Here is a 24296-nt window from a genome sequence, read left to right as displayed (position 1 = left end):
CCCCCCCCCCCCAAGAAAACCTGGAGCACAGTGAGGGGCAGCACATGCTTGCTTGGACCGGTTGGTAGCATTGACGCCCTGATCAGAATTGAGCTCAATCAAAACTGCCAAGCACGTGTTGCCCGAATTGGTGCTTTACTGGGGGAAAATGAAAGATAACTCAGTTGTATCCGGACCGACCCAGACTCGGATAAACGAAAAGTGGTCGAAAAGATAACCTTTCAAACCCCGTGGTTTTAGGTGGCATATCTGATGTTCACTTACTCCCCCACACTTTTAATCACCTGGGGATGGACAGTTAATGCCCAGGCGGCGCCTAAACAAATCAGGGATATTCGAGTGTAGGAGGAAGGAGACTGGAAGGAAAAAGGCTCGGGGTTGCGCAAGATAAGCGAACAAGCCGGTGCCAATTTCCGGGGCGGACCAGCCAAGTACACGAGGGCCGAGAGGGAGCGAGATATTGGACAGGGCAGGTGTCAGAATGCGCTTTTCCCATGCTCTTTTTCGGGGTAGTAATTCGCGAGGTTTTTTTTGGCGATAACATGATTGGATTCTTGAGCATGTGATTTCATACGCAATTTTGACCGCAGAAACGTGCTTTTTTTGTCTCGCTTTTTCCCGTGCCAGGTACACATAACATTTTAGTCATGATGGCTTTCAACCGCTTGAGCCTAGTAAATTAGTTCCAACATCTTCTGCTGAAGTCTTGATTGCATGATGGGCTTTACCCCGGATTTTGCGTGGCAGTGACGCTGATCTATTTTCTTCTTCTTCTTTCTTACTGCCGACTCCTTGCCTGACCACCTGCTCCCCACGAGCTACAATTGCCTCCATGACACAAACCCCGTGTCGCGTCCAAGCAAGACAGGCTTGGCCATGCCTGAAAAGAGATGTTTGGTGGATATGGGCCCCCAGTAGAGAACCCTTTTGAATGCATGTGAGACTGTGGAAATCCAAAACCGCGTTTTTTTACGACAGATTTGCTGCGTCTACCCGTCATTTGGAAGCCAGCAGCAGTACGGTAAGCCCAGATCAACCCTCGATGCACATGTCCACCCAAAGAGTTGCTGCGCTTTCTTTTTGTTTACATTTCCTTCTGTACTGTTACTGTGTCGATTCACGTAATGAACTTCTTGGGAAGCCCGTGTGTGGGTAAAAAAGCTGTTTGTTTGTTTGTTCTACGGTATTGGCATTCCAACAACTGCACATACAACTACGCAATGGCGAAAGCCCCAGAAAACCCCAACCGCAACTGGCGATGAGAAGAACATGGCACGGCACTCACTATCTGCACCCCCACAGCTCCCAGATTTTTCGTTCCGGTCCTCCTTATCCCTTATCTGTTAGGGCCACCCCCTGACGTAAGCTAGACCCCAATTTCGTACCGACGACTACGGTAGGTACCTTACCAGCACCGCTTCTCTCGACAAGGAAGAAATTTCGAACGGTGAATTGGGTCCTGGCATGAGCATTGAAATCACAAGAAAAAGAATACAAATTGTGAGCAAATAGTCCCCTTCGCATCGACCGCCACGACAGGCCCGGACCTAGGACCGATTGGCCATGAGAACATATGGTGGAAATTGGATGATCTAAATCTACGAGCTTATACCAAGGAAAGGGAACGAGGGAGAAAGAGGAAATGACTAGGAGAAAAAAAAAAAAAAAAAAAAAAAGACCCCACGCTCTCCACAACCGACATGATGGACGTGGTACTTTTTGCTTGGATCCGAATCAGAGACTTGCAATGTCGTCAACCAGAAAGCAAGCCACTAATGTTCTTTCGCATCGTACAATTGGGTACATAGCACTGGCCAAAGGAGAAAGAGATAAAAAAAAAAAAAGAAAAAAGAAAAAAAAAAGACCCAAGTCGAGATGGATATCTGCTCTGCCATGGCAAACGCATGTTCCCATCGTATCTGTCTAATTGCATCAGGTCATGTCGTGGGCATACAACAAAAATACGGAAACGTAGACGCCCAATCATCCCTCTGAGCAAAACACAGGCAGCCATGACTGTTGATTCTTTGGCACTCATTTACCCAACGGTTGCTTCTCGCCTTGTAGCTGCATTCACGTAAGCCACCATCGCTCACCGCCCGCCGCCAATGTAAGTCGTAATGCATTCAGCTACCTTTGATACTTCCCAGTGGCTACGGATGACCTGAGATGGGACAATGGGGAGGATTTGCTCCTTCTGTACCGTAATGCCAGCCAAGAACATTGCTTTATCACGTTCTCGAGTCACAGATATAGGAGCGCTAGTTTCCGAGTTTTAGCAACGGTGCGAGATAGGGTGTGTCAAGATGGAAAAGAAAGTCTGTGATGGTACTACTGCCTCTACCCTCGGTTGTCAACTGTCGACAATGCCATGCCATAACCCCAGCTGGAGTAGACCTGGGGTAAGAGATTGTCGGGCGAGATTTTGAAATAGCAACCCAAGTACTCACCTACCCTTCCTTACCTTGATGTATTCAAGATCGTATGTCTTTCCGATTCGTCCGAAGATCGAAATCAACGCAAAGAAACACATGAAGTGAGCCGGGTGAAAGCATCGAGCGAATAACCGATGGGCAAAGTATTTATTACCCGGTTGAAAGGAGATTGTGCTTTGTGGCCCCAGTTGTCAGGAGCCCGCGGAACGGGAAGCTGTCAAATGTGATCTGATTTTTTTTCCCCCTAAGTCTCTCTTCGCGTTTTTCTTAATGGTTCCTTTCCCTTCCCTTGCGCTTCCGGCACATCCCGGCTCGCTGCTCGACGTCGTTAGTGAAGGGAGGAAAAGTGCCTAGGCTGCCGAGCAGTAACTCATTGAAACAGGTAATCAGGCACCCAAGGGAGAACCCGGGGTGCGCGACACATTCCATAGTAAAAAGTCCAGTTCCTTTGCTTTGTTTGTTTGTTGTTGTTGTATATCTACTGATTTTTTTTTGTTCCTCATTTTAATCCTGTCCGAAATTTATTGCCGACACATTCGGTAAAGAGCAGTGGCTGGACTCAAAACTCCCATAAACCACACAAAATCGGGGCAGATACCGCAACCGTTGTACGACACTCGCATCACTACGTATATGTATCAATCTCTTCTTAATATTTATCTATCTTTGCGTACCATCACGACATGGCAAGGTACAGTACACATTATTGTGTGGTAAATGGTGCGGGTATGCTACGTGCTTTGTGTACCTACAGGGTGGAGGAGTGGGTGGGTGTGAAAAATTCCAAGAGTGCGGCGCTGATTGATGACACCACGCCCCTCCAGCTTTCCGCCCCTTGCCCTGTTCCAATGCTGCCCCCCCCCCCCCCCCCCCCCCCCCTTCTCCACAATCTTTTACTCCACACCCTAGGTGGTAGTTGCCGGCCCGCCCAACTCCAGAGCAGCCCAGCGCTCACGCACACGCCAACCCTGGGCCCCCAGGCTGTTGTACCTTGCTCACGCCCAGGGCCCAGTAACCCCATTTAAAGGGAAACCAGGTCCCTCCATGGTTCCTGTCCTCTCCTGAAAATTTGCCTGGTGCTTACCTGACCGAATTTGGCCGTACGATCCGCCGCCACTTTTTGCTTTAAAGCTAATGCTTCCCCCGTCCCCCCACGTTCAACCCAAGCAGAAAAAAAACCTTCACAGAACCCGACTGTTATATAGCAGTCGTTGTCTTTCCCACCAACTAACCTCGGTGATTTCAACTTGCAACTAAAAGCCATTTACTTTACCTCATTGAATTCTTGGGAACAAAAGCTTCCTTCGGCTAGAGCTTGGGCTGAATCCACAGAGGCAGCACAACAACACAACTCACAAGACGAATACTCGGATCAAAACCTATCAACAAAACCCTTGTGCCAATTTTAACTCTGTGGCACGCTATACCTGGAAAACTAAATCGATTTCATCTATCCTGCTCAAACCTGCAGGAGCAAACGGCGAGTTGCCGAGGAGGATTTTTCTTCTTTTTTTTTCTCTCCCTTTGAACCGTCGAGTGGTAGACTCGGCCTCCAAAGGGCTTTCACATGCAACGAGCTCAGTCAGCAGTGGATTTTTCCAATCTGCTGAACCCCGAAGCATCTTCAACATCCCCATCAGCACCACAACCATCCAAGCAGCCGCAACAGACCCAAAAACAGTCTACTGAGGGAGGCGACATGGCCGCCGTCACAGCAATCAGGCCCAACGGCCCTCTACCCAGTGGCCAATCCACCTCAGAACCGGCAAACATGGAGATGCCACGGCCCTACAAGTGCCCGCTCTGCGATAAGGCCTTCCATCGTCTTGAGCACCAGACTCGTCACATCAGGACGCACACTGGCGAGAAGCCCCACGCATGCCAGTTCCCTGGATGCAGCAAAAAGTTCTCTCGCTCTGATGAGCTCACCCGCCACTCGAGGATACACAACAACCCCAACTCAAGGAGAGGAGCCAAGGGTCAAGCTCAGCACCATGCCATGGTCGGTCCCGATGGAATGATGGCGCCGCCTCAGGGCCACAAGGCGATACGGTCGGCGCCACCCTCCGTCCTCGGTTCACCCAACGTGTCACCTCCTCACTCTTACGCGCAGTACGCTGGACCATCGTCGGGGCTTAACCCTCATGCTGCCTACCCGTACCACCGTGGGCCGCCCCCGACCTCCAACAACATGGACATCTCGATGCTCGCCAAAGCTGCTCATCAGGTGGAGCGCGACAACTTGATGGCGCCTCCTCATCACCATCATCACAGCTCCAGGCATCACCCGTACTACATGCACAACAGCTCTCATCCTCGAGCTGGCCCTGTGGCTTCTCTCTCAAGCTACCACATGTCTCGATCTCACTCGCATGAGGACGACGATCATTACAACCAGAGCTATAGACAGGCGAAGAGGTCCAGGCCCAACTCGCCCCAGTCGACTGCTCCGTCATCGCCGACTTTCTCCCACGACTCGCTTTCGCCTACCCCTGATCACACGCCTCTGGCAACACCTGCTCATTCTCCTCGTCTTAGACCTTCGAACTACTCAATGCCGACTTCTTATGAGCTTCCACCCTTCCGCTCATTGAGCCTTCAGCAGCACACCACGCCCGCCCTGGCGCCTTTGGAGCCGAAACCGGACGCACCTTACGGCCACCCTCAGCCGAGCGCCATGGCCGCACCGCCTGCTGGCGGCAGGAGTGGCGGCATCTCGCTGGCTGACATAATGAGTCGTCCCGATGGGTCTCAGAGGAAACTTCCCGTTCCCAAGGTCGCCGTTCATGATCTTCTCACTCCCAGCGATGGATACCATCTCAGTGGCAGGAGCTCGTCCTCCAACAGTGTTTCTGGAGGGGATCTAATGGACCGGATGTGATCTGCATGGCCGAAATACTACCTTGCCATGCAGACCTATCCATGGACTTGAAACTACTAAAGATATGATTTGTTTTAAGCGTATCAGGGGCGTTATAAAAGAAAGATTAGAAGGGATCCGGTTATTTGCGAATAATGCCACAGGGACGACTGATGATGGCTTTTTACTGCTCGGATATAGAAAGGGTTACTAGACTGGAAACCGGCGCTTTGTCTTTTTGATGTTCTCTCTTCTTTTGTCATACTTAACAGTTTTCTACTTTTGTGGCCTATTGTTGCCACATCCGCGCCCCAAGTTTGTCGCCATATGGTGATACTTGGATTTCTTTTTTTTTTTTTCTGATGGTAACGGATATTAACTAAATTCTCCCCTGTCCATTTGTTGACTCTGATTCCTGGCGGGATCTAAACATGTGCGGGCCTTCTTCTCATTGTTCTTTTCTCGCCCAAGTGAATTTGAATTGTATTGTATTTGGAACCCGCGGTATACCAAACAGTCTCACTGGCTGTACAATATGAATCAAGACTCTCCCCCATCTCGATCGGCTTTTGTTTGTTTACTAGGCACAGAAGACTTTCACATTTACCAGCATGACTTGCATGCAACCAGAGGGGTAGGATAACAGCCCCTGGGTGCATTTGAATGCGTCCACAATGATCAAGCCTCTCTTGCATGACACGCGGAAACAGCGGAAGAACCTTCAACACTCTGTACCTCGGGGATTTCCGCTGTCAAACTTTTTTTTTTTTCTGCTCATCCCTTTGCTCAGCTATCAAATAAGTCCATGCTGAGTATGAGCCGCCAAAGGCAAGTAATGAAATGTGTCACCGCCACCAAGGAAGGATCACGTCAGCCCCAGCCCATTTCCCCGATATCCCACCCCCTCTACCCCCCTCCTCTCTTTGGTCTTTAACTTTTTTTTCTTCGGTCCAGAGGCTATCGTATCATGCTACCCCCCGTGGGTTTTATTGGCGCAAGAAGCAAGGCTCACCATTTGCACAAATACGTATTTCCATGGGTCCATGTTCCCCGGGCCTGGCGGGGGAAGGGGTCGTCGTCCCCCCCCCCCNNGGGTAATAACGATTATCATGGCTTATTGTCTGCTGGTTCCCTCTCTCACCTTATGCCCTTATGCAAGGGATTTGCGAATTGTCAGACCTGAAGGCGCGCAGCTGATTCATCATCGCGCCAGACAAGGTCCTCAGCCGCAACACACGCCCATCCGGGTCCTGTCCCCAAAGCTATATTTGGCCAATCATTTCCCACGCGAGCAAGATGTGCGTCTTTCATTTCTTTCTTCTGTGAAAATCTAGATTAGCCTTTCCTTCCTTTCGAGGAGACCCTTTGGACCTTCCTTGCCTCATTTGTCTGTTTCTCAATCTCTTAACTTTTCTCCCTTTTCTTGGCAGCCCCAGCTTTTTATCGTCCTCCACACATTTACGTCAAAAGAGCCCACCTTAACCCACCCCCAAGGCGCGGTGGGTGTTATTCCGTAATGATACATGACTAGGTGCTGCGTCAAAACCAGACATTTCTGTAATGTAACTTACATATATATATATATCTATCTACAGTATGCATAGAGTGTTATCTTTTTTTGGGGTGGCCCCATTTCTCATCGGGATGGTACTTATATCCACGGATGAGGGGCAGACTAAACAAACAATGAAAGAAAGAGAAGGAGGAAAACAACACACACAGCAACCGGTAGATAGTTGTGGAGACTTGGGGACAGAGAGCTCTGATTTGGAGTTGCCAAGCCCGGTTTTGTCGAAACAATCTTGGCTAGTAATGCTACTGTGAAGAAAAATGCTTGTGCAAGAAAATGTGGGATGATCAACAAAGCCGGTAAAAGGAAACAAAGTGGGTAGGTAGTGTGAAGAGTTTAGGTAATAGGTGTAACATGTAATACTGATTTGTGATCGATCCATTCCTCAGGCCGGTGTCACCACAGATGCCAAGGCGTGGGTTGCGCAGGTTTTTGTGTTGCAATATTATTGTGCATGTACGTCTGGCTTTGTAACTTGGGAAATAATTGTGAATACGGAAACCGTAATGTTTTGGGGATGGCTGTTAAATCCCTTGTTTTCTTTTACTCTTGTTGAGCAGCGCCCGCTTTCTTTGCCTAAAAATGGTAGGCTTAGCTTGCGCGGTCTAGGAAAGCCCAGTATCTCAATAGCGTTGCTGACATTTGATTTGGCACAGCATGAGGTGTGTGTGTGTGTGTGTGTGTGTGTGTTGTGTCTCTTTTTCCTTATCATGCATCCCCAGCCCGCCCAGGTCCAGTAGCCAGAGCTGGGGAACTTCCCGGGGCACAGAATTTTGACAATGCGGGGTGGGGGGTAAAATGAGGGATGTGACAATCCGGTCAACGGACAGCATCAGACAAGCGAATGAGACAATGGTTTGCCAAACAGATCCGATCAACTTGACACGGCGAGAGTCATGACAGGCCTTATCGCGGTTAACCAATCAATAGTCAACGTTGGTGGTGTGTGTTATCTTTCTGGCCCATGGATGAACCGGACATGGCGTCAGTATCAATCAATCACTATGCGCGTATTAAGAGGGGTCAGAATAAAAGAAAGGAGCAACAACAACCCCCCGAGAAAGTTGCAATACGAAGGCTTGTTTAAGTATGGTAATACGAAGAGTAAGGTAAAAAGAAGACAATAGACTAGTATCGACAGTGAACAACTTGGTACTTCGAACGCACGCACAATAGATGCGATGCGGCTAGCCATACTAAGGCCTGGCTTGGCTTTCATTCTTGCGACTTAACCCCAGACGATGACGTGCGCAAATACCCGCTCGACAGGGTTCGTTCGATACTGCCACAGATAAAATGTCCAGCAATCTCATCAGCGAGTGGATAAGTGAATGCAACGCTGAGGCCATCGACATGGCCGATTGCGCACCGATGAAAATTCGCCAAGTGACAGCGGATGAGAGGATATGGATCCCATGACGAAATTTTTACTCTGCTTTTAGAGTTGGAACAAAGACCATCATCCGGCCTGTCCCATGATATGATGAAAGAGGTTTGTATACGGATGGCACGCCCAGCAGGCAAAGTCTTGGGCCAAGCAAAAGCGCGCGGACGGCGCTGTGCCCCCCACGTTCCGACCCCTGATGTTGCCGAAAAGCGGATGGAAACATACACGGTATAGGAAACCTCAAGCGCGCTAGGCGGGTCTGGATGCATTTCAACCGAGCCAGCAGGAACCTTGGGATAAACCCCGTGGGGAGAAGAAGGAGCTTTTATCTGTCTGTTGTAAGGCACCTCCTAGGTAGTAGATAGGTGCAGGTACGTACCTTCCATTTTCGTCAGCTTGACAGGAACGTACGACGCCTATCTCATCATTGATTCCTTCCTTTTCTTTTTTTTTCTGGACCCATCCACTCCTATCTGACAGACTCAGTAGTTACCACGTAGTCATTTCCCCCGAACTCACGCCGAGTTCCACGACACTTTGATCTTCTCCTTCTCCACGCTTTATCGGTAAAGCAAGAGGAAAATGATTGACCCCGTACTTCAACTCAAAATTGAACGCGACACTCCGTTGAACGCTTGGAACCCTTGATAAAGCTCTGTTACCTACTCATACAGTAGGTTGTAATATCCCGAACCCCGCAAATAAACCTTGTAACGGTCTGGGCGTGGCAGGGTCTGTGCTGTGTTCTTGGGAATTGTTTCGCAGCTGTGTTGTTGAACGTCGCGGAACTGTGATAAGAAAACTTTAGCTGCCTATCTCGGCATTTCGGGAAGAAGACCGACCAGCCGATCAACCGAGTCGAGTGGTTCGTTGGCCGCCTACTTTGCCCGGCTCATGGGGCTGGCTGAATAGCTAACTGGCCCGACCATGCTATCAAACAAAGGGGCGACAATCACATCAGCCCCTGATTTTCTATCTGAGCATTCGGGAGATAAACCCATGGATGACAGGATTGGAACTCGGATGAGGAAGGGGGTTCAGCTCGCTTCCCTTGCATGCCGCCTCATTGCATTAAACACACCACCCTATTCCTGCTCCATGTGCCTCCGCCGGTGCTGCATCTTCGCTCCCGGCAGTGCATCTGGGCAGTCTGGGCGGCTAGGCTAATGATAGGCTATCATGTCACTCTCTGAAGAAATAACAGGGCACCACCAATCGTGTCAGCGCTTGCACACAATTGACTTGGCTACCTGTTTCCCATGGTTGACTAAGTTACGGATGGCATGAAAGCAGAAAGCTGTTTGCAGCCGTCGACAATGAGAATCTTCAAGTCCAGGCGATTCTCCTTTCCCACCACCCGTGGCCTTTCTCAGCTTTGTTTGGAACCGGAGGAAGGTATAGTACATATGGGGGCCGGACATTCTATACCCATTCAAGCTTTGTAATAAGCAAAGTGGATTTGAGCCAGCTTCCCCGCCGTCGACGATGCAGGCCACATGCCAGAGATCACGACTTCTCACTGCTTGAACGACGGCAAACTAGGCTGTTTTATGATTGCTGTTCGGATTGGTTGGCCCGAACCAAACTTGCCAAACTCAGGGTTGGGCCCCTCATGAACATTTCTCCTTTCTTCCCCGCCCAGACAGGCCCTTGCATCTGTCAAATGTCGTCCTGCTTCTCCTCAGATGCACGGCTCATATTGTAACGATGGCAACACTTGACCACGCTATGGCGAGGTGATTATGGCTCTTTGATTCTTTACTTCGAGAACTACCCGGCCCAGCTATCTCGGAGTGTACATACACATTAAAAAATATGCCTGCTACCCTGCTCACAAATTTGGCCAAATCTGGACGGAAAATGTGCATCGAAGTCGAAGGTTACACGGGAGTCCTCGGCTGTATGAACTTTGGTGAAGGCAGGCGGCTAGGGCTTGTCTCGGTCCTCCGCCGACCATCAGGAGCTGCAAACCCCGGGCCAAGCAAGGAAAGATGATCTGCGAGCCGGAACCAGTACTGGGGCTGAACCGGCAACTTGCGCCAAAGCGACAACGCCCATTCTTCTTTTGAACCAGGATATCGATAGCCTGGCTCGACCGGTTGGCATGTTTGACAGGGCTGGGAAAGTGTTTCTGCTGTGGAAAGCCGGATGATTCACCTATTTCCAAGGTTGGCGTCGGATGGCTTCAGTGAAGCCTACCCTACCATGGGGCCGGGATATTCGGCCCAGCTTGCCGCGATACTGCACAAGTGCAGCCATGATCCCACTGGGGACGGTATATGTTGAGTCGATATAACCTTCGCGACTTCATGAGTTTCTTCTGATGTCACCTGTATAGGGAGTATCGTTTGCAGGGGATATAGAGCTAGATCCAGGTAATTGTAATAACCAGATGAAGTTGTAACAAATAACATCCATGTATGTTAGGTGATGCACCTTTACATGCTGATTGGACGGGGTCCGCTCGGTTAAGCCCGATGAGTCCCAAATACCGCAGTCGCAATATGTTTGACCGGTCGGGCTGTATGTCGATTTTTCCATGAGCAGCAACTCGAAATGTTGTGCCCCGAACGAACAAACCACACTTCTTGACCAAAATAGCAGGGAAATACTCACCCACTTTGGTGCATATTCAGAGAAGGCTTAAGCCCCACCTGTCGTCGTTCTACGATCTTAACTTGTTCATGGTCGAGGCGCTGGCAATGATTGATGCGTCTAGCTACTGTGACCTGACTGATACTTGGGGAATTTAACTTTGCTCAATGATATTCTGGATTCCAAGCGGCGGCTTGGACATCACATCCCCAGCAAAGCTCCGCAGAGCCAGCATTTGGCCGCAGGAATCACATGTCTCCCAGACTTGGCTCTCGTGCCATTATTCTTTCAGCTCCGAAGGAGCCACTGACGATTCACATATAGGTATCCTTTACATACCGAGATCTTGGCTTGTGAATTGGTATAAACCATCAGGGTTTGTTGGCATACAAGACAAAATGATTGGATCAACAACATGAATCGGAAACCCCCTCCAAAAAAAAAAAAAAAAAAAAAAAAAAAAAAGAATGACGTCCAAGACTATTTAGTATCCCCCCCTCCCCAAGGGGGCATCTCAATGGACGGCCACATTGTGCATATATTGACAGCAATTTAATAGGCTTTGAACCTGCATGAGATCGCGGCCGAAGTTCTTTCGACCCCGCCCCCTGCAGGGCGGGCCAGAACGGGACATGTTATGTTGCAAGCTTCTTGAGTGACACCGGAGGGGATGGACCGCCGCGGCAGTAGTCTCGGGCCTCGGGCCTGGCCTGACCGGTGAAGTGGGTGTGTGTGTGTGCGTGTGTGTGGCTTGATGTTGGAGAAAATGCAGGACGAGAAGAAGTAGTGGGGAGGAGAAGGAGGAGTGAAAGGACTCGGCAGGATAAACAAAAATATGAAAACACCCATCGCATTTTCAGCACCCAGACAGAATCAGGTGGTTTGCAAGAGTTCCAACATGTTGTGCGACTGCGCCATCTGCTTTCCATATTACAACCGAGATTTACGCCAAAGCAACAGAGTCAGGTCCCGCTTCCTGTCACCTCCCGTGCCAATTGAAACCCCCCTCAATGCCGAGCCTCCACAAACACGGGTGTTTCGAATATTACTTGACACTCCCTTTTGCGCTTCCGCGCCAAACACGATCCAAGGGCCGCACTGCAACGTCGATGTGGATATTTTGCAACCCGCTACCGGGAAGCAGAACATGCCAAGTATGCATACTACCCCTAACCCTCGCCTGGGCGAATATATGCTAATTTGTCCATCAATCGCGTCTATTCCGGCCCATGTCGGTCCGCCCACCTTGTTTCTTTTCCTTTTTTCTTTCTTTTTCTTTTGCTGCACCTTCGGTGCAAGCTGGAGAATTGAGGGAGGGGCGTGTGGTGTAAGCGCCCGATCCAGGCCTCGATCGGTTTGCTTGGCGAAGGTGGGGAGAAGATGCTCGTAACACTCTAGTTCTTCTGTCAAGGCATGGTGCCAGAATGCGGTAACTAAGCGAATAACTAGTCTAGAGAAGAGGCTTGTTGGTTGATTTATTTTAAACGACGGCTGCCCGCTGCAGCTGACTGATCATATCCTATACTTTCCGGGTAGGGTGGCGGGTAAGCCGACTAGACAAGCAGGAGAAGAGGGCACACCGTTTATATTATGACACCATCTCGACATTGACTCTGGGATCTGCAAAAGCGCTCTCTCTGGATGAATTGTTTACTCTTTTTGTTGTTTTGCTTTACGTTTTTCAACACCTCGCCAAGCTCGCCTAGATCTTGACTCCGAGTTTCCCCACAGAGTATTGCCGTCGTTCTCCGCGATCATTTCCCTGACGTGTCGCTTTAACCAAGATCAAAGACCAGTTCTGCCGGCCTTGTCGGAGATCCTTGCCGGCACAAGCGAGTCGAACTCCAAGCGCGGGAGAGAGTAAGCGAGACCAGCTCAGCCCAGCCCAGGAGTCTAGGGCTTTGATCCTAGCTCCTTTTTTTTTTCTTTTTTTTTTCAAACCCCCCTTTCCTCATCGACGTTGCTCGCCGGTGCCGCTGATACATAGCCGCCTCTGTGCCTTATAAAGCCGCTTTAGAGTTGGTTAGCCGGAGGCGACAAACCATGCACTTTTGGCCCTCAGATATAGCATCTCTTTAGGAGCCCTCACTCTTTTGCATCTTTGGACCGGAAAGAATTGCCATCCAATAATGAAATGCGAGACTGAGCCCCTGATTCGAGCCTAACTTCAAACATGGTGATCTGCGCAAGGACGAGTCCATCACGGGTAAATGGTTCAGGAATAAGCAGTCAAGTTGGCAAGTTTTTCAAAGCGAGGAAGAAAAAGAAAAGAAAATAACAAAAAGAGAGAAAGAAAGAAAAGAGGAATGATATTGCACCCATATTCAAATATGATCAGCGACTAACCTCTGGACTTGGACTTGGATTGTATATATGAAAGACCGTCAACATCCTGCCGACCGCCCTCAGACCCCCAAGATCCAGTATATCAGATATGTGACGTTGAAAATGTATCAAGACAGTAGCTAACATGATTATGGGAATGGGAACATATAAAGCATGCTTCTCAAAGTCAAAGTATCACATCGATGTTACAGCCAAGTTGATTAAAGCTGAAAGTATCTAGATACACTACCATGCCGTAATATCATCGACCTCGGCCTCACCAAAGGTGCTGGACTTGGTTAGCTGTCCCACAGAACTCTCCACTGTCTGCGAGCTACCATCGCCATCCTTCTCCATGATGTCTGGAAGCACTTCCCGCAAGAACTCGAGGGTGTAGCGATTGACCTGTTCGAATTGCAGCAAAAAGGCGTCATGCCCCTCCGGGCTGTCAATCTTCTCCAGTCGCGCGTTGGGTACGTGCTCAGCTATCTCCTCTTGCTCTGCAAAGGTGAAGAGTCCGTCGCTTTCAATCCCCAGAACCAACGTGGGCTGCTCAATCATGGCCAGCGCATCTGCAATCGACGGGGCACGGCTACGCGAAACGTCGTGCGTGTCGAGCTTTCGAGTCATAGCGATGTAGCAGTTGCTATCAAAACGCTTGACAAACTTCTCGCCCTGGTATCGTAGGTAGGATTGCGCGGAAAAGTAGGTTGAGGTCGGCACAGCATCTCCGCCGGTGAGACTTTCCTTTTTCTCAGGGCCGTGGAACTGGGGATCCATTGATCGGTCCTCGGCAGCCGCTTGCGTCGCGGCAGCGTTAACGGTAGGGTTCTTATCGGTATTCGCTATTTTGTTCCCCTGTCCATTGCTATTGTGTCGGGATAGGCCGTCCCGGGAGATGTTGTGGCCGTCGTTATGAATATGGAAGTGGGCCTCGGATGGCGTGCTGGGCCGGGGGCGTTCTCTTATTGTCTGGCGCCGTGACGGATCAGGTATGTTCCGACCGAAACGGGCCTCGAAGGAGTTCCGGCTTCGGTAGGTCAGCAGTGCCGACATACGAGCGGCTCCGAGTCCGGTAGAGGGAGGATCCGAGAAGGAGTAGTATCCGTCATTGTACTTGGGATCCGCGTAAATGCTCTGCCGTTGTGCCTCGCCCCAGCTGATCCCCCAAGCACTGTGGCGGCTAGAAGTGGCTATTGGGACGATGCAGCGAACATAGTCTTTTCCAAAGTAAGCCCACTCTAGAACGAACATGCCTCCCAGAGAGCCACCGATGACCGCGGCCACTTGCTTGATACCAAGGTCGTCCAGTAGCATCTTGTGCAAGCTGCAATCGCCTCAGTTAGTATCTATACGTCCCGCGAAAACATAGCTGCCGTCATGAAATGCCCCAGAGCACACTTACTTTACGTCATCGCGAATAGTAGTAAGGGGAAATTCGGGGCCGTATTGCCCCAGGCTCGCGTCACCATCCTTGGCGGTAACCGGGCTGGCCGTGCCGTATGGGCTCCCCAGACTGTTCATACAAACGATGAAGAACCTCGAGGTGTCGAAGGCACGACCAGGGCCGCCCAACAGCGGACCCCACCAGTCGGCAACGTCAGCGCTTCCTGTCAGGGCATGGCATATGACCATGGCATTGTCGCCGGCCGCATTCAGCTGGCCCCTGGTTGTGTACGCCACGGGCACATTGCGAAGCGTCACGCCAGACTCCAAGGTGAAGGATGGTATGATCGCTATCTGCTGGTCCGGAATGAGAGTGGCGAAGGGGTTCTCCGGCTGGCTCCGCGTTCTTTCTTACAGGTATTCAGTCATCGATTCCGATATCGGCCAGGAGGGGTCACCGAGGGGAAAGCGTGATGATGTGAAGGAGAATGAAGTGAAGATACAATGTTGCATCATATTGTGAAAAAAAAGAAAACGGAAAAAAAGAAAATAGGAAAACAATGAGATATTTGTGGACTTGTTGTGTGTTACTGACCGTAATGCAGCCTCTCTCCACCAGTTGGCGATGAAGACGACATGGTTCTATGCACGAAATAGTGCGTGTTCCTTAAGTGGACAGGTATTTTCTTTGAAAAATAGTCCCCTGAAACGAAGCAAATGTTAGAAAGTTGAGAAAGGATACGCGCGACCGACAATAATTTGCAGATGGATGGATGAGTTTGCGCTGTAAATAGTAATAGGATCGGCATGGCTTGGGGAAAAAAGAGTGACTCTTCTTCATCAACCATCGCGGGATTATTAATCTCATCTAGCGCATGTCTATCCCGGCCATTCTCCCCTCCTGACAAGACCCGGCGCCGAACCGGACTCTGCTCCACTGTAGGTCACCGGCAGGATGTGGGGCTTGCCAGATGGGCCAACCAAAAGCACACGTACCGCAATAATCCCCAGCTCCAGATTCAGCCACACGCAGCCTTCCGATCAAGTGAGGCTTGAACCCAACCACGCACGCGCGCGCCGCCCCAGTTCCATCATTGACTGGCTTCACGCGAAAACATCATCACTTGTAGTCCAAGCCCACCAAATAGCTGCAGTTTGCCGGGTAATTGGAGCCACAAACAAAGCACAAACTGCATCGGTTTTTTTTTTGTTCAAAAATCAGGCTACCTGACTGATTACCACACTCTTTCATCCTTTTCTTCTGTTCGACTTTTCTCCCCTTCTGCCGGCATCGATCCGCGCCTGTTTTACCTAGATTCGACTTTTCTCTAGCCGCCATTTGGCGCCCTGCCTCACTTTGGCATCAGCCTCCAAAAGAACCACCACACCCAGTATTTACCTAGGCCCGACTCCGACATGAGCCTCCGCCCCACCGATTCATTCCAAAGCCACAATTAATCTTCCGCGTCAAGCATTGCCGCTCCGGGACGAGTTGCTACCTCGCCGGCGCGCCGATAGCCTCACATACATGTCTTCAATTTCTTACCACTGCCGCATCTAGGAGAGGAGCAGAATGCCTCCCAAACGCAAGAGACATTCGGATCGACCATCGATCGACGCTTCGGGCAACCGACCATCTCCTCATCGCCCCGAACACACATTCCTTGGCCGTCACGATGTTTCACACCCCGATGGTGGAGGTGGAAGTGGAGGTGGCGGCGGTCGAGGTGGCCGTGGTGGACGCCAGACCCGAAGCAGCCGGAGCGACCGTCGCGATTCGACGCAGAGCACCTCGAACCACAACTCTGGGGCCCCGGCGGCATCACCTACATCCCCTACGTCAACACGACCGCCAAGCGCTTCATCGCATGCAGCGCCGGCACCTCTAATGACTGCGCCGATCTCCGCACCCCCTTCTGCCCCGCCTTCGCCCACATTCCCCAACTATGACTACTCTATTGTCACAGAAGAGCGTATAGGCTCGTGGAAGACGGGTGGACGTCAGGCCGTCATCGATCATGGTGTACAGTCCCGGAACGATGAGGATGCTACCGAGGTATCTGCTCTATTTCAGGAGCTGCTACACTCGGCTCTCGACTCTCGGATAGATCCTGTAGATGCAGGTGGAATAGTCAAAGAGATTGTGCAGACGGACACAGAAGTGACGGCCAGCCAGTTTGCTTTCGATCCGCGAATCCTTTTTCTTGACACGGTCTCGATTTTCATGGACGTCGAGACTATCCAGTTCCGGGATCCGCTCTGTGACTTGATGGTGGCAACAGAGATTCCGCATTCGCTCATGAGGCAGATCTTGGACCCTCAGTTCATGGCGCAACTGGGCCTGATACGTGAAACTTTCGTCAAGGTCGGAATCCGTCAATCAACAAACCTGCTTTATCGTCAGGCAAACTACAACCTGCTAAGGGAGGAGTCTGAGGGTTTCTCCAAGCTGGTTAACGAGCTATATACCAGCCTGAGGGCGGATCTAGACGCCGACTACCCCTGGGATGCCGCTCAGGCGACCTTTGAGAGGGTCAAGGGACTGATTGGCACGTTCGACCTGGACGTTGGCCGCGTTTTCGATATCAGCCTCGATGTCTTTGCAGCTACAATAGTCAAGCAACTTCGCCCATTCCTCAAGTTCCTTCGCATCAGCTCTTGGTGGCCGCGCACCCTGTCCAAGTCCGATGACACGGCGATCTTTAGTGGTCTCCCACGTTGGGCTTGCCCAGAGCTTGCTGGCGACGGGCTGACAGAAAGCGACCATGAGGCTGCTTTTCAGAAGAATAAGCTCGCCAGGGACGTAGCTTTCTGGAAGCGTGTTCGCGACATCAACATGGACGCGTTTTACGAACTTGGGGCTCGGCAGGTCGCAGATGCGGACTTGCAGCGCCTAATAGAGAGTGATGAAGACTCTGGCTACAGTGAAACCGAGCGGGAGTGGATCAAGACGACAAAGACACTTCCAGCTCGAGGCAACCGGACTGCCGCACAAATCCTTGGCTTCAAGCTCAGATTCTACCAAACACCGGAAAACGAAGGAACGAAAGTCCCGGGGAACCTCCTATGGGTTGCCGCCGTTCTCATCAAAATCGGCTTCATCTCACTCACTGATTTATACCCTCACGTGTATCACCCTGACGAGGAGATGAAGGAATATCAAGAAGAGCTGGAGAAGGAGCTTAGAAGACAGCGAGCAAAGAACCGACCAGGTGCCGCTTCCAACGCCTTGGCGGCGGCTGGAGCACTCTCGGATGATACTCTCCCACCCGGGACTACCAACCAATCGTCCAGACGCTTGGGCGAAAATACTGCTTCCAAGCCTGACAGTGACCGCAATGGCAAAGACGCAAAGAACAAGGGCAGCCAGGAGGACGACGACATATTCGACCAGAAGTGCCTGCTGCTAGAACATTTGCTACTCATTGGTGCACTTCCAGAGGCGCTTTTCATCATTGGTCGGTTTCCTTGGCTTGTAGAACTCGCGGGGCCGAAGGTCCTGCCAGGTCTGCACCGTATTCTGGAATATGCCATCGATAAAGTCTACTTGGAGGCCGCTCCCGTCCCTGCCAATGTAGATAATGTGCTGGCCTGTCCACCTAAAAAGATCATTGACCTGGATCAGACTGGAGTTCCCAAGGGGGATCTTCGTCTGACTGATCCCACACCTAGGCGATTCCTCCGGTGGCCCCATCCCGACAAAATGGATCATTTGGAAGGCCAGAACTACCGCTACTACTTCAACGAGTGGAACGACAACATCCCAGTTTGTCAGGACATCGAAGACGTGCTCACACTTTGTAACACGTTACTCAACATATCAGGCGTTCACATCGGCCTCCACGCCACATTGCTTGCAAAATTGACCGCCATAGGTACCCACAGTTTGCACATGGACAAATCGCCAGAGAACTATGAACGTTGGCGAGCATTGTTACAGCGCCTCCTTGTTCCCGCCCTCAGCCACACTGGAGAGAACTCTTACCTTGTCGACGCCGTCTGGGCAATGCTGAAACTGTACCCAACACATGTACGGTATAGCATATACGCTGACTGGTACGAAGGGCCGACTTCCAGGCTACCTGGGATGAGAGAGGCATTTGAGGTTACTCGACTCAACACTCAGGGCACAATGAAACGCTTGTCTGCCGATAACATAAAAAAAATGGCGCGAACCATGGCGAAAGCTGCATACTCATCACCAGGGATAGTCTTCAAGGTCGCGCTCGAGCAGATAGAAGCGTACAGCAACCTCATCGAGGCCTTTATCGAGTGCGCCAAGTACTTCACAGATCTGGGCTACGATGTGCTCTTATGGTCCCTGCTGAACTCTCTCAGCACATCGAGAAGTCGTACGTCTTCGGCATCGGTACTCAACACAAGCCAGTGGCTTCAGGCTCTCTCCAAGTTTTCCGGCCAAGTCTTCCGCCGTTATGCGAACCTCAATCCCACACCTGTCCTTCTCTATGTCAACGAACAGCTTTGCAAGGGCAACTCAACGGATCTAGTCATTCTCGAAAGGCTCATCACCTCGATGGGTGGTGTGGTCTCAGACGTGGATTTCACCGATGCTCAACTCGAGGCGATGACTGGCGGACCTATTCTACGAAAGCAGACGCTGATCAACGTTCAGGACAAGCGGTTTGATGCATCGACGCAAAAGAGTGCCCTCAGACTGATGAGGGCTTTGCTGAGCAATGACTTGGCTGGCCGGTTACTGGTCAGCATTGCCCAATACCGGCAGGTCGCCATTTACAGGATACCCGAGGACGAAGCGCACATCAAGTACTTGGCGAGCGTTGTTGATAGCACACAGAAGATCTTAAGTCAGTTTCTGGACTTGCTGCGCAGCAATCTCGAACCGGACCGGTTTGACGCCACTGTTCCGGACCTGGTTTCGCTGCTTGGTGAATTTGGCTTGGACCCCAGCCTGGCTTTCATGATTGGTCGTGGTAGTCTCACTTTCATCAGGAACCCACCAAAGGCAGCTGCTCTTCCGTCGCCTAAGGACGAGCTCACCCAAGCCCAGGCCGTTTCCGCCCCGGCTGCGGATGCAGAAGGGGATGTTCCGATGAGCACTGCTGTTGAGGGGTCGCCTGACATCACTATGGGCGAGCCGACAGCTGCAGTTCAGAAGGACTCATCGGCCGCACAGAGTTCTCAGACTGATGCAGCCGGCCCTGCGGCCGATGGTGCGCGCAACGGCGATCAGTTCCTAGAGCTCCTGCAGCCCTTGTCGGCAGCAGTGCAACCTCTATTGAGTCCTGAAGTGCTGAAGTCGATGAGCCCTGAGTTTTACGCGATTTTCTGGTCGCTCCAACTCTCCGATATTGCCGTTCCACAGTCGAGTTATGAGGCAGAGAACAGCCGACTTCGTTCGCAACTTGAAGAAACGATAAGAGATCGGTCGGATATGTCTAAAGCGGGCCAGCAGAAGAAGGCTGAACGGAGGACAAGCCTCGAGAATATTTCGAAACAATTGCGAGAGGAGATGGTGCAGCTGGCGGAGAGCAACCTCAAAATAAGAATACGGGTAGCCAAAGGAAAGCCATCTTGGTTCCCTGCTGATGCCAACCCCAACGCTGTACACGACACTCTCATAGAGCAATGTCTGCTGCCAAGGCTTCTTCTCACCGCCACGGACTCGATCTACACCTTCCGGGCAGTCAAATTCCTCCACGAGAATCGCGTTCCCAACTTCAAGCTCATGACCCTCTACGATCGTCTCTTCAACGCCAACCGACTGAGGACTATGATTTTCACCTGCACAATGAACGAGGCTGTCCACTTCGGCCGGTTTTTGCGTTTTGTTCTTGCCGACCTTGCATCTTGGCATCGCAGCAAGGCATTATATGAGGAAAAGGGACTAGGGCTGTTTGCCAAGACTGGCAAGCGGATCTATCTAGGTTTCGCAACCACCATCGACGATAAAGGTGTCCCGCAGTCATTTGTCGAGCACGATCCTTTCAGAGACCTGCTGTACGGCTGGCATAAAAACTTGAATACAGCGTTGAAGTCGTGCCTCCAAGGCTCGGAGTGGATGCATATTCGAAATGCCATCAGTGTTCTGAGTTCCATCGTTGAGGTCTTCCCCGCTGTGGACTTCATGGGAAGCCAATTCGCTCAGCAGCTGGATGCGATCAAGGTCCGCGAGAAGGACCGGCATGCCGACCTCGCGACAGCTGCAGGAATGGTAGAATCTAGCCTGAAGCGCAGGAAGCCAAAGTGGGTGATGGTACAAGCTTTCCGACCTAATATTGTAAGTATACACCACCGCGACCCTTATACCACTGCTCAATCGCTAACACCAAACCAGAGCGGGGAGCCACAAGAGGAGGCCAAAGTCGCAAGCGAGTCTCAGCAGGATGCCCCCAAAACCCTCCGACCCAGTGCCCCCGAGTTCATGCCCAAGAGCGCAAACGGGTACGTAATTTTTGCAAATCTTCCCTCTTTCATGTGCTCATGACACTAACTCGAATAGCACAAGTACCTCCAGTGGTGCTAGGAGGACTGATGTCGAGGATGGCGAAGTCAAGGATGGACGGGGATCAAACAACAAATCAACTTCTCAGTCAATGCCAACTTCCTCACAGTCTCATGAGAAGAAACCAGTTCTCGCGAGTGACAAAGACACAGCCCAAAAGTCCCCTGCTCCGTCTACGCTCCCTACTGGCAACATTGCAGGGCTTCCCAAACGACCAGAACTTCCAAAGCGGCCGGATGTCCCCATGCCCGGGCAGGGCCTGTCACGTAACAATCACAATTCTCGAGGCGATTCGCGAGAGTCTAGAGATGTCAGAAGTAATCGTGAGCCTCGGGATGCTCGCGAAACAAGAGAGCCGCGAGAATCGCGAGACATTAGGGATGTCAGGGACTCGAGAGAGACGCGTGATACCCGTACCACGGATTCGACGCGTTCCGAACGACCTGCCCGAGACTTCGCAGGGTCTGAGCGGCGCGGCTCCGACAATAACAGTACCACCTCTAGAGAAGCTGGTCGCCCTTCGGATAAAGATAGGGGTTCTAGGAACGATCAGTCCTCACGTCGGATAGAGTCAGTCTCGGAGAGGGAGTCTAGGCCCTCGAGGGATTCAGCAAGGGACTCGACTAGGGATTTACCAAGGGACAATCTGAAGGATCTACCCAGAGATAGGAACACTGGCCCGCGGTCTCACGATGGCGGTAGGTCCGGCCCTCGTGAAACATCACGAGATTCCTCGGGCGCACCCCGTGGATCAGCACTTCCGCCTGGTGCAGGCGATCCCCAGGAGCCCACTATCAACCCGGCGCGTGCTCGATTGCTAGCAGAGGAACACCCGGGAATGTTTCCTACTGATCGCGCTGCGCCTCACCGTGAAAGGCGCCCCTCGCCCACGCGATCTCCTCGAGATGATTCCCGGCAACGTCCCCAACCCGCTCGGCCTCCATCACCACCACCCCGAGGTGAACAATTCCGCATTGAAACTATTTCCTCAGATCGGGAACGCAACCAAGGCCGGGGCAGCAGAGGCTTCCATGCTGAGCACACAGGGCCACCCGGTCGAGAGTCATATGGCGGAGAGGGCCCAATGCACAACGCGCCTCGCGACAAGTATAGAGATCGTGAGGCTGAGCGAAGTTCTGGGGACCGCCCACGACACCCGCATGACCAGGATATTGGTCGCTTGAGCCACCACGATCCCAACTACGGCCGGCTCAACCAGATCCAGTCCGTAGCCTCTGAAGGTCATTCAGGATCGCACTCTGGCCCTCCGTCAGGACCTCGGGGAAGGGGAGCTAGGGAGTCCTCACGCTTGAGCTCGCTGGACACTAGCGGCCCTCAAGCACCATCATGGCCCGAGGGACGAGGAGCTAATGGAGACGTACAACGCGGTACATCACCTGACCGTCAGCCTCCGACAGGTCCTGCGTCTGGGAGGGGTTCGACTCGCAGGAATCGTGGTCAGTTTGACACGGGTTCAGCCGCTGCGTCTCCCACGAGCACGGTAGCCCCCTCTCCAACGACCGGTGTTCATCCAGACCGGATGCGTCTAGTGAGCGGAACAGGCGCGCCTGGCTCTGGACCGGGCCAAGGTGGCCCCATAATGCACAGCTCATCCGGCCCTAACTCTGCCGGGCCTGTGTCTGCGAATTCCATTCCTGTCAACCCCAGTCGCTTAAACCAAATGAGCTCGCGGCCGGTGCCGTCACAGCCACCAGCATCTTCGGGCCCACGGCAACCCATGGGGCCACCTCTCCATACGCCCGACAGGCCGTCACACACTGGACGGGGTCCCCTTCCCCCATCCAATATTCCATCACACACACCTGGCTCGGACCCTCGCGGTCCCCACTCGGTTCCTTCGGGGCCTGGTTCGGCCAATGACCGTAACAGGAATCGAGGCCCGCGCGCAATGATGGACAGCATCAACACAACTCTAGAAAAGGCAGGCCAGGAGAACAGGGCGAGCTATAACGACGGTAACCGGGGTAACTACAACAACAATAGGATGGGTGGTGGACGTAGTGTCCCGGGCTCAGATGCCCGCATTCTAACTGGTGATTCGCCGACATCGACGCCCACTCAGGAGCGTACTAACCCGATGCTTCGTGACCTCCCCGGCGATCGTGGACATTCGTCTTCTTTCGGCAGCGACATGCCAAGGGGCGGACCCGCAACGGACTACGGTAATCATGGCCCCAACGGCAACAGCAGTCGAGATGCTCGTGACCACGAGCGGTCGTCAAACCGCAAAGAGCACCGCGAATCTCGCTCTGGCAGACCTCGTCGCAGCAGCAGAGATCGCAGTGTTGATCGCGGTGACCGTGGTGACCGTGGTGAAAGGGAATCGAGAGAGCATCGCGAAAGTGGTCGCGATAGGAGGAGCGGAGCACCCGGCAGCGGTGGCAGCGGTGGCGGCAGTGGCCATGGTCGGGAGGGTGAGCGCGAAAGCTCGTCTAGGAGGGGGTCTATTCGCGACTCAACCGGTGGCGGCGGGCGTGAAGCCGTTTCAAACCCTACCGGTGGTCGGGAGTCTCTCGGGGGTAGTGGTCGCGAGTCTCGGCACCGTGGGGACGGACCTCGCGACCATTCGAGCGGCGGCGGTGGCGGTGAAAGGATGCCCGGCGGTGGAAGCGGCAGAGGCGGTCGTAGTGGAGGAGGATCCGGCATGCCGCAGCCGAGGTCTTCGGATGACCGAAGGGATGGTGGCGGCAGTGGAGGGAGGGATGATCGTGGCAGCAGGAAACGGCGGTCCGAGGATGCTACAGGGCTGTCGAGTGATCGTGACAAGCGGCAGCGGCGCTAGGAGGCCATGCGTCGATAAGATGGTTGATCTGTCCAAGCTCTGCCCAACCAGCCACTGCTGGACTTGGATGGAGCTGTCACCATCAAGATCCAAGCAGCAACATATTTCTGGCTCGTTATACATTTGCGATGGAGGAGCTCACTTGAGGGGGGGTATTTTTTTTATTTATTTCACTTATCCGCGACTACCGGCTTCCGCCCCAGCGTTGGGTATGATTCATGTCCACCAAAATTGCCATCTGTCTGGTTGGAAGTTTTGCGGCTGTTTATCTCGAAGGAAGTTGAGAGAAGAAGGAATTTACGGCAACAAAGAATATTACTTTGTCTTTTTTTTCTCATTATCAAGAAAGGCACATACCAGCAGCGGTCGCAAAAAGTCCTGGCGCGGGCAAGACTTTTAAGTCAGGTCTGACAAGAGGGGGAAAACTATGGCTCTGTTCTTGAAGCCACGA

At 52.1% G+C, this 24296-nt stretch overlaps 3 protein-coding genes across 3 annotated transcripts; 2 read left to right on the top strand and 1 right to left on the bottom strand.

Moving 5' to 3' along the window:
• Positions 1–4002: 4002 nt before the first annotated feature.
• PpBr36_00983 (uncharacterized protein) lies at positions 4003–5316 on the top strand (the record flags this gene model as incomplete). Its single annotated transcript, XM_029888172.1, has 1 exon — positions 4003–5316. The coding sequence occupies one exon, from the start codon at positions 4003–4005 to the stop codon at positions 5314–5316; it is 1314 nt and encodes a 437-aa protein (XP_029751772.1).
• Positions 5317–13418: 8102 nt separating this feature from the next.
• Positions 13419–15196, bottom strand: PpBr36_00982 (uncharacterized protein; the record flags this gene model as incomplete). The annotated part of the gene is made up of 3 exons (XM_029888171.1): positions 13419–14499; positions 14578–14968; positions 15154–15196. The coding sequence occupies 3 exons, from the start codon at positions 15194–15196 to the stop codon at positions 13419–13421; spliced, it is 1515 nt and encodes a 504-aa protein (XP_029751773.1).
• Positions 15197–16131: 935 nt separating this feature from the next.
• PpBr36_00981 (uncharacterized protein) lies at positions 16132–23845 on the top strand (the record flags this gene model as incomplete). Its single annotated transcript, XM_029888170.1, has 3 exons — positions 16132–20817; positions 20875–20981; positions 21040–23845. 3 exons carry the CDS (start codon positions 16132–16134, stop codon positions 23843–23845), a joined length of 7599 nt encoding a protein of 2532 aa, XP_029751774.1.
• Positions 23846–24296: the final 451 nt, after the last annotated feature.

The sequence above is a fragment of the Pyricularia pennisetigena genome, chromosome 2 (genome assembly GCF_004337985.1).
Source record: "Pyricularia pennisetigena strain Br36 chromosome 2, whole genome shotgun sequence".
Classification (NCBI taxonomy): Eukaryota; Fungi; Ascomycota; class Sordariomycetes; order Magnaporthales; family Pyriculariaceae; genus Pyricularia; species Pyricularia pennisetigena.
Note: the sequence above shows the minus strand (reverse complement) of the source record. Positions and strands in the feature narration are given on the sequence as shown.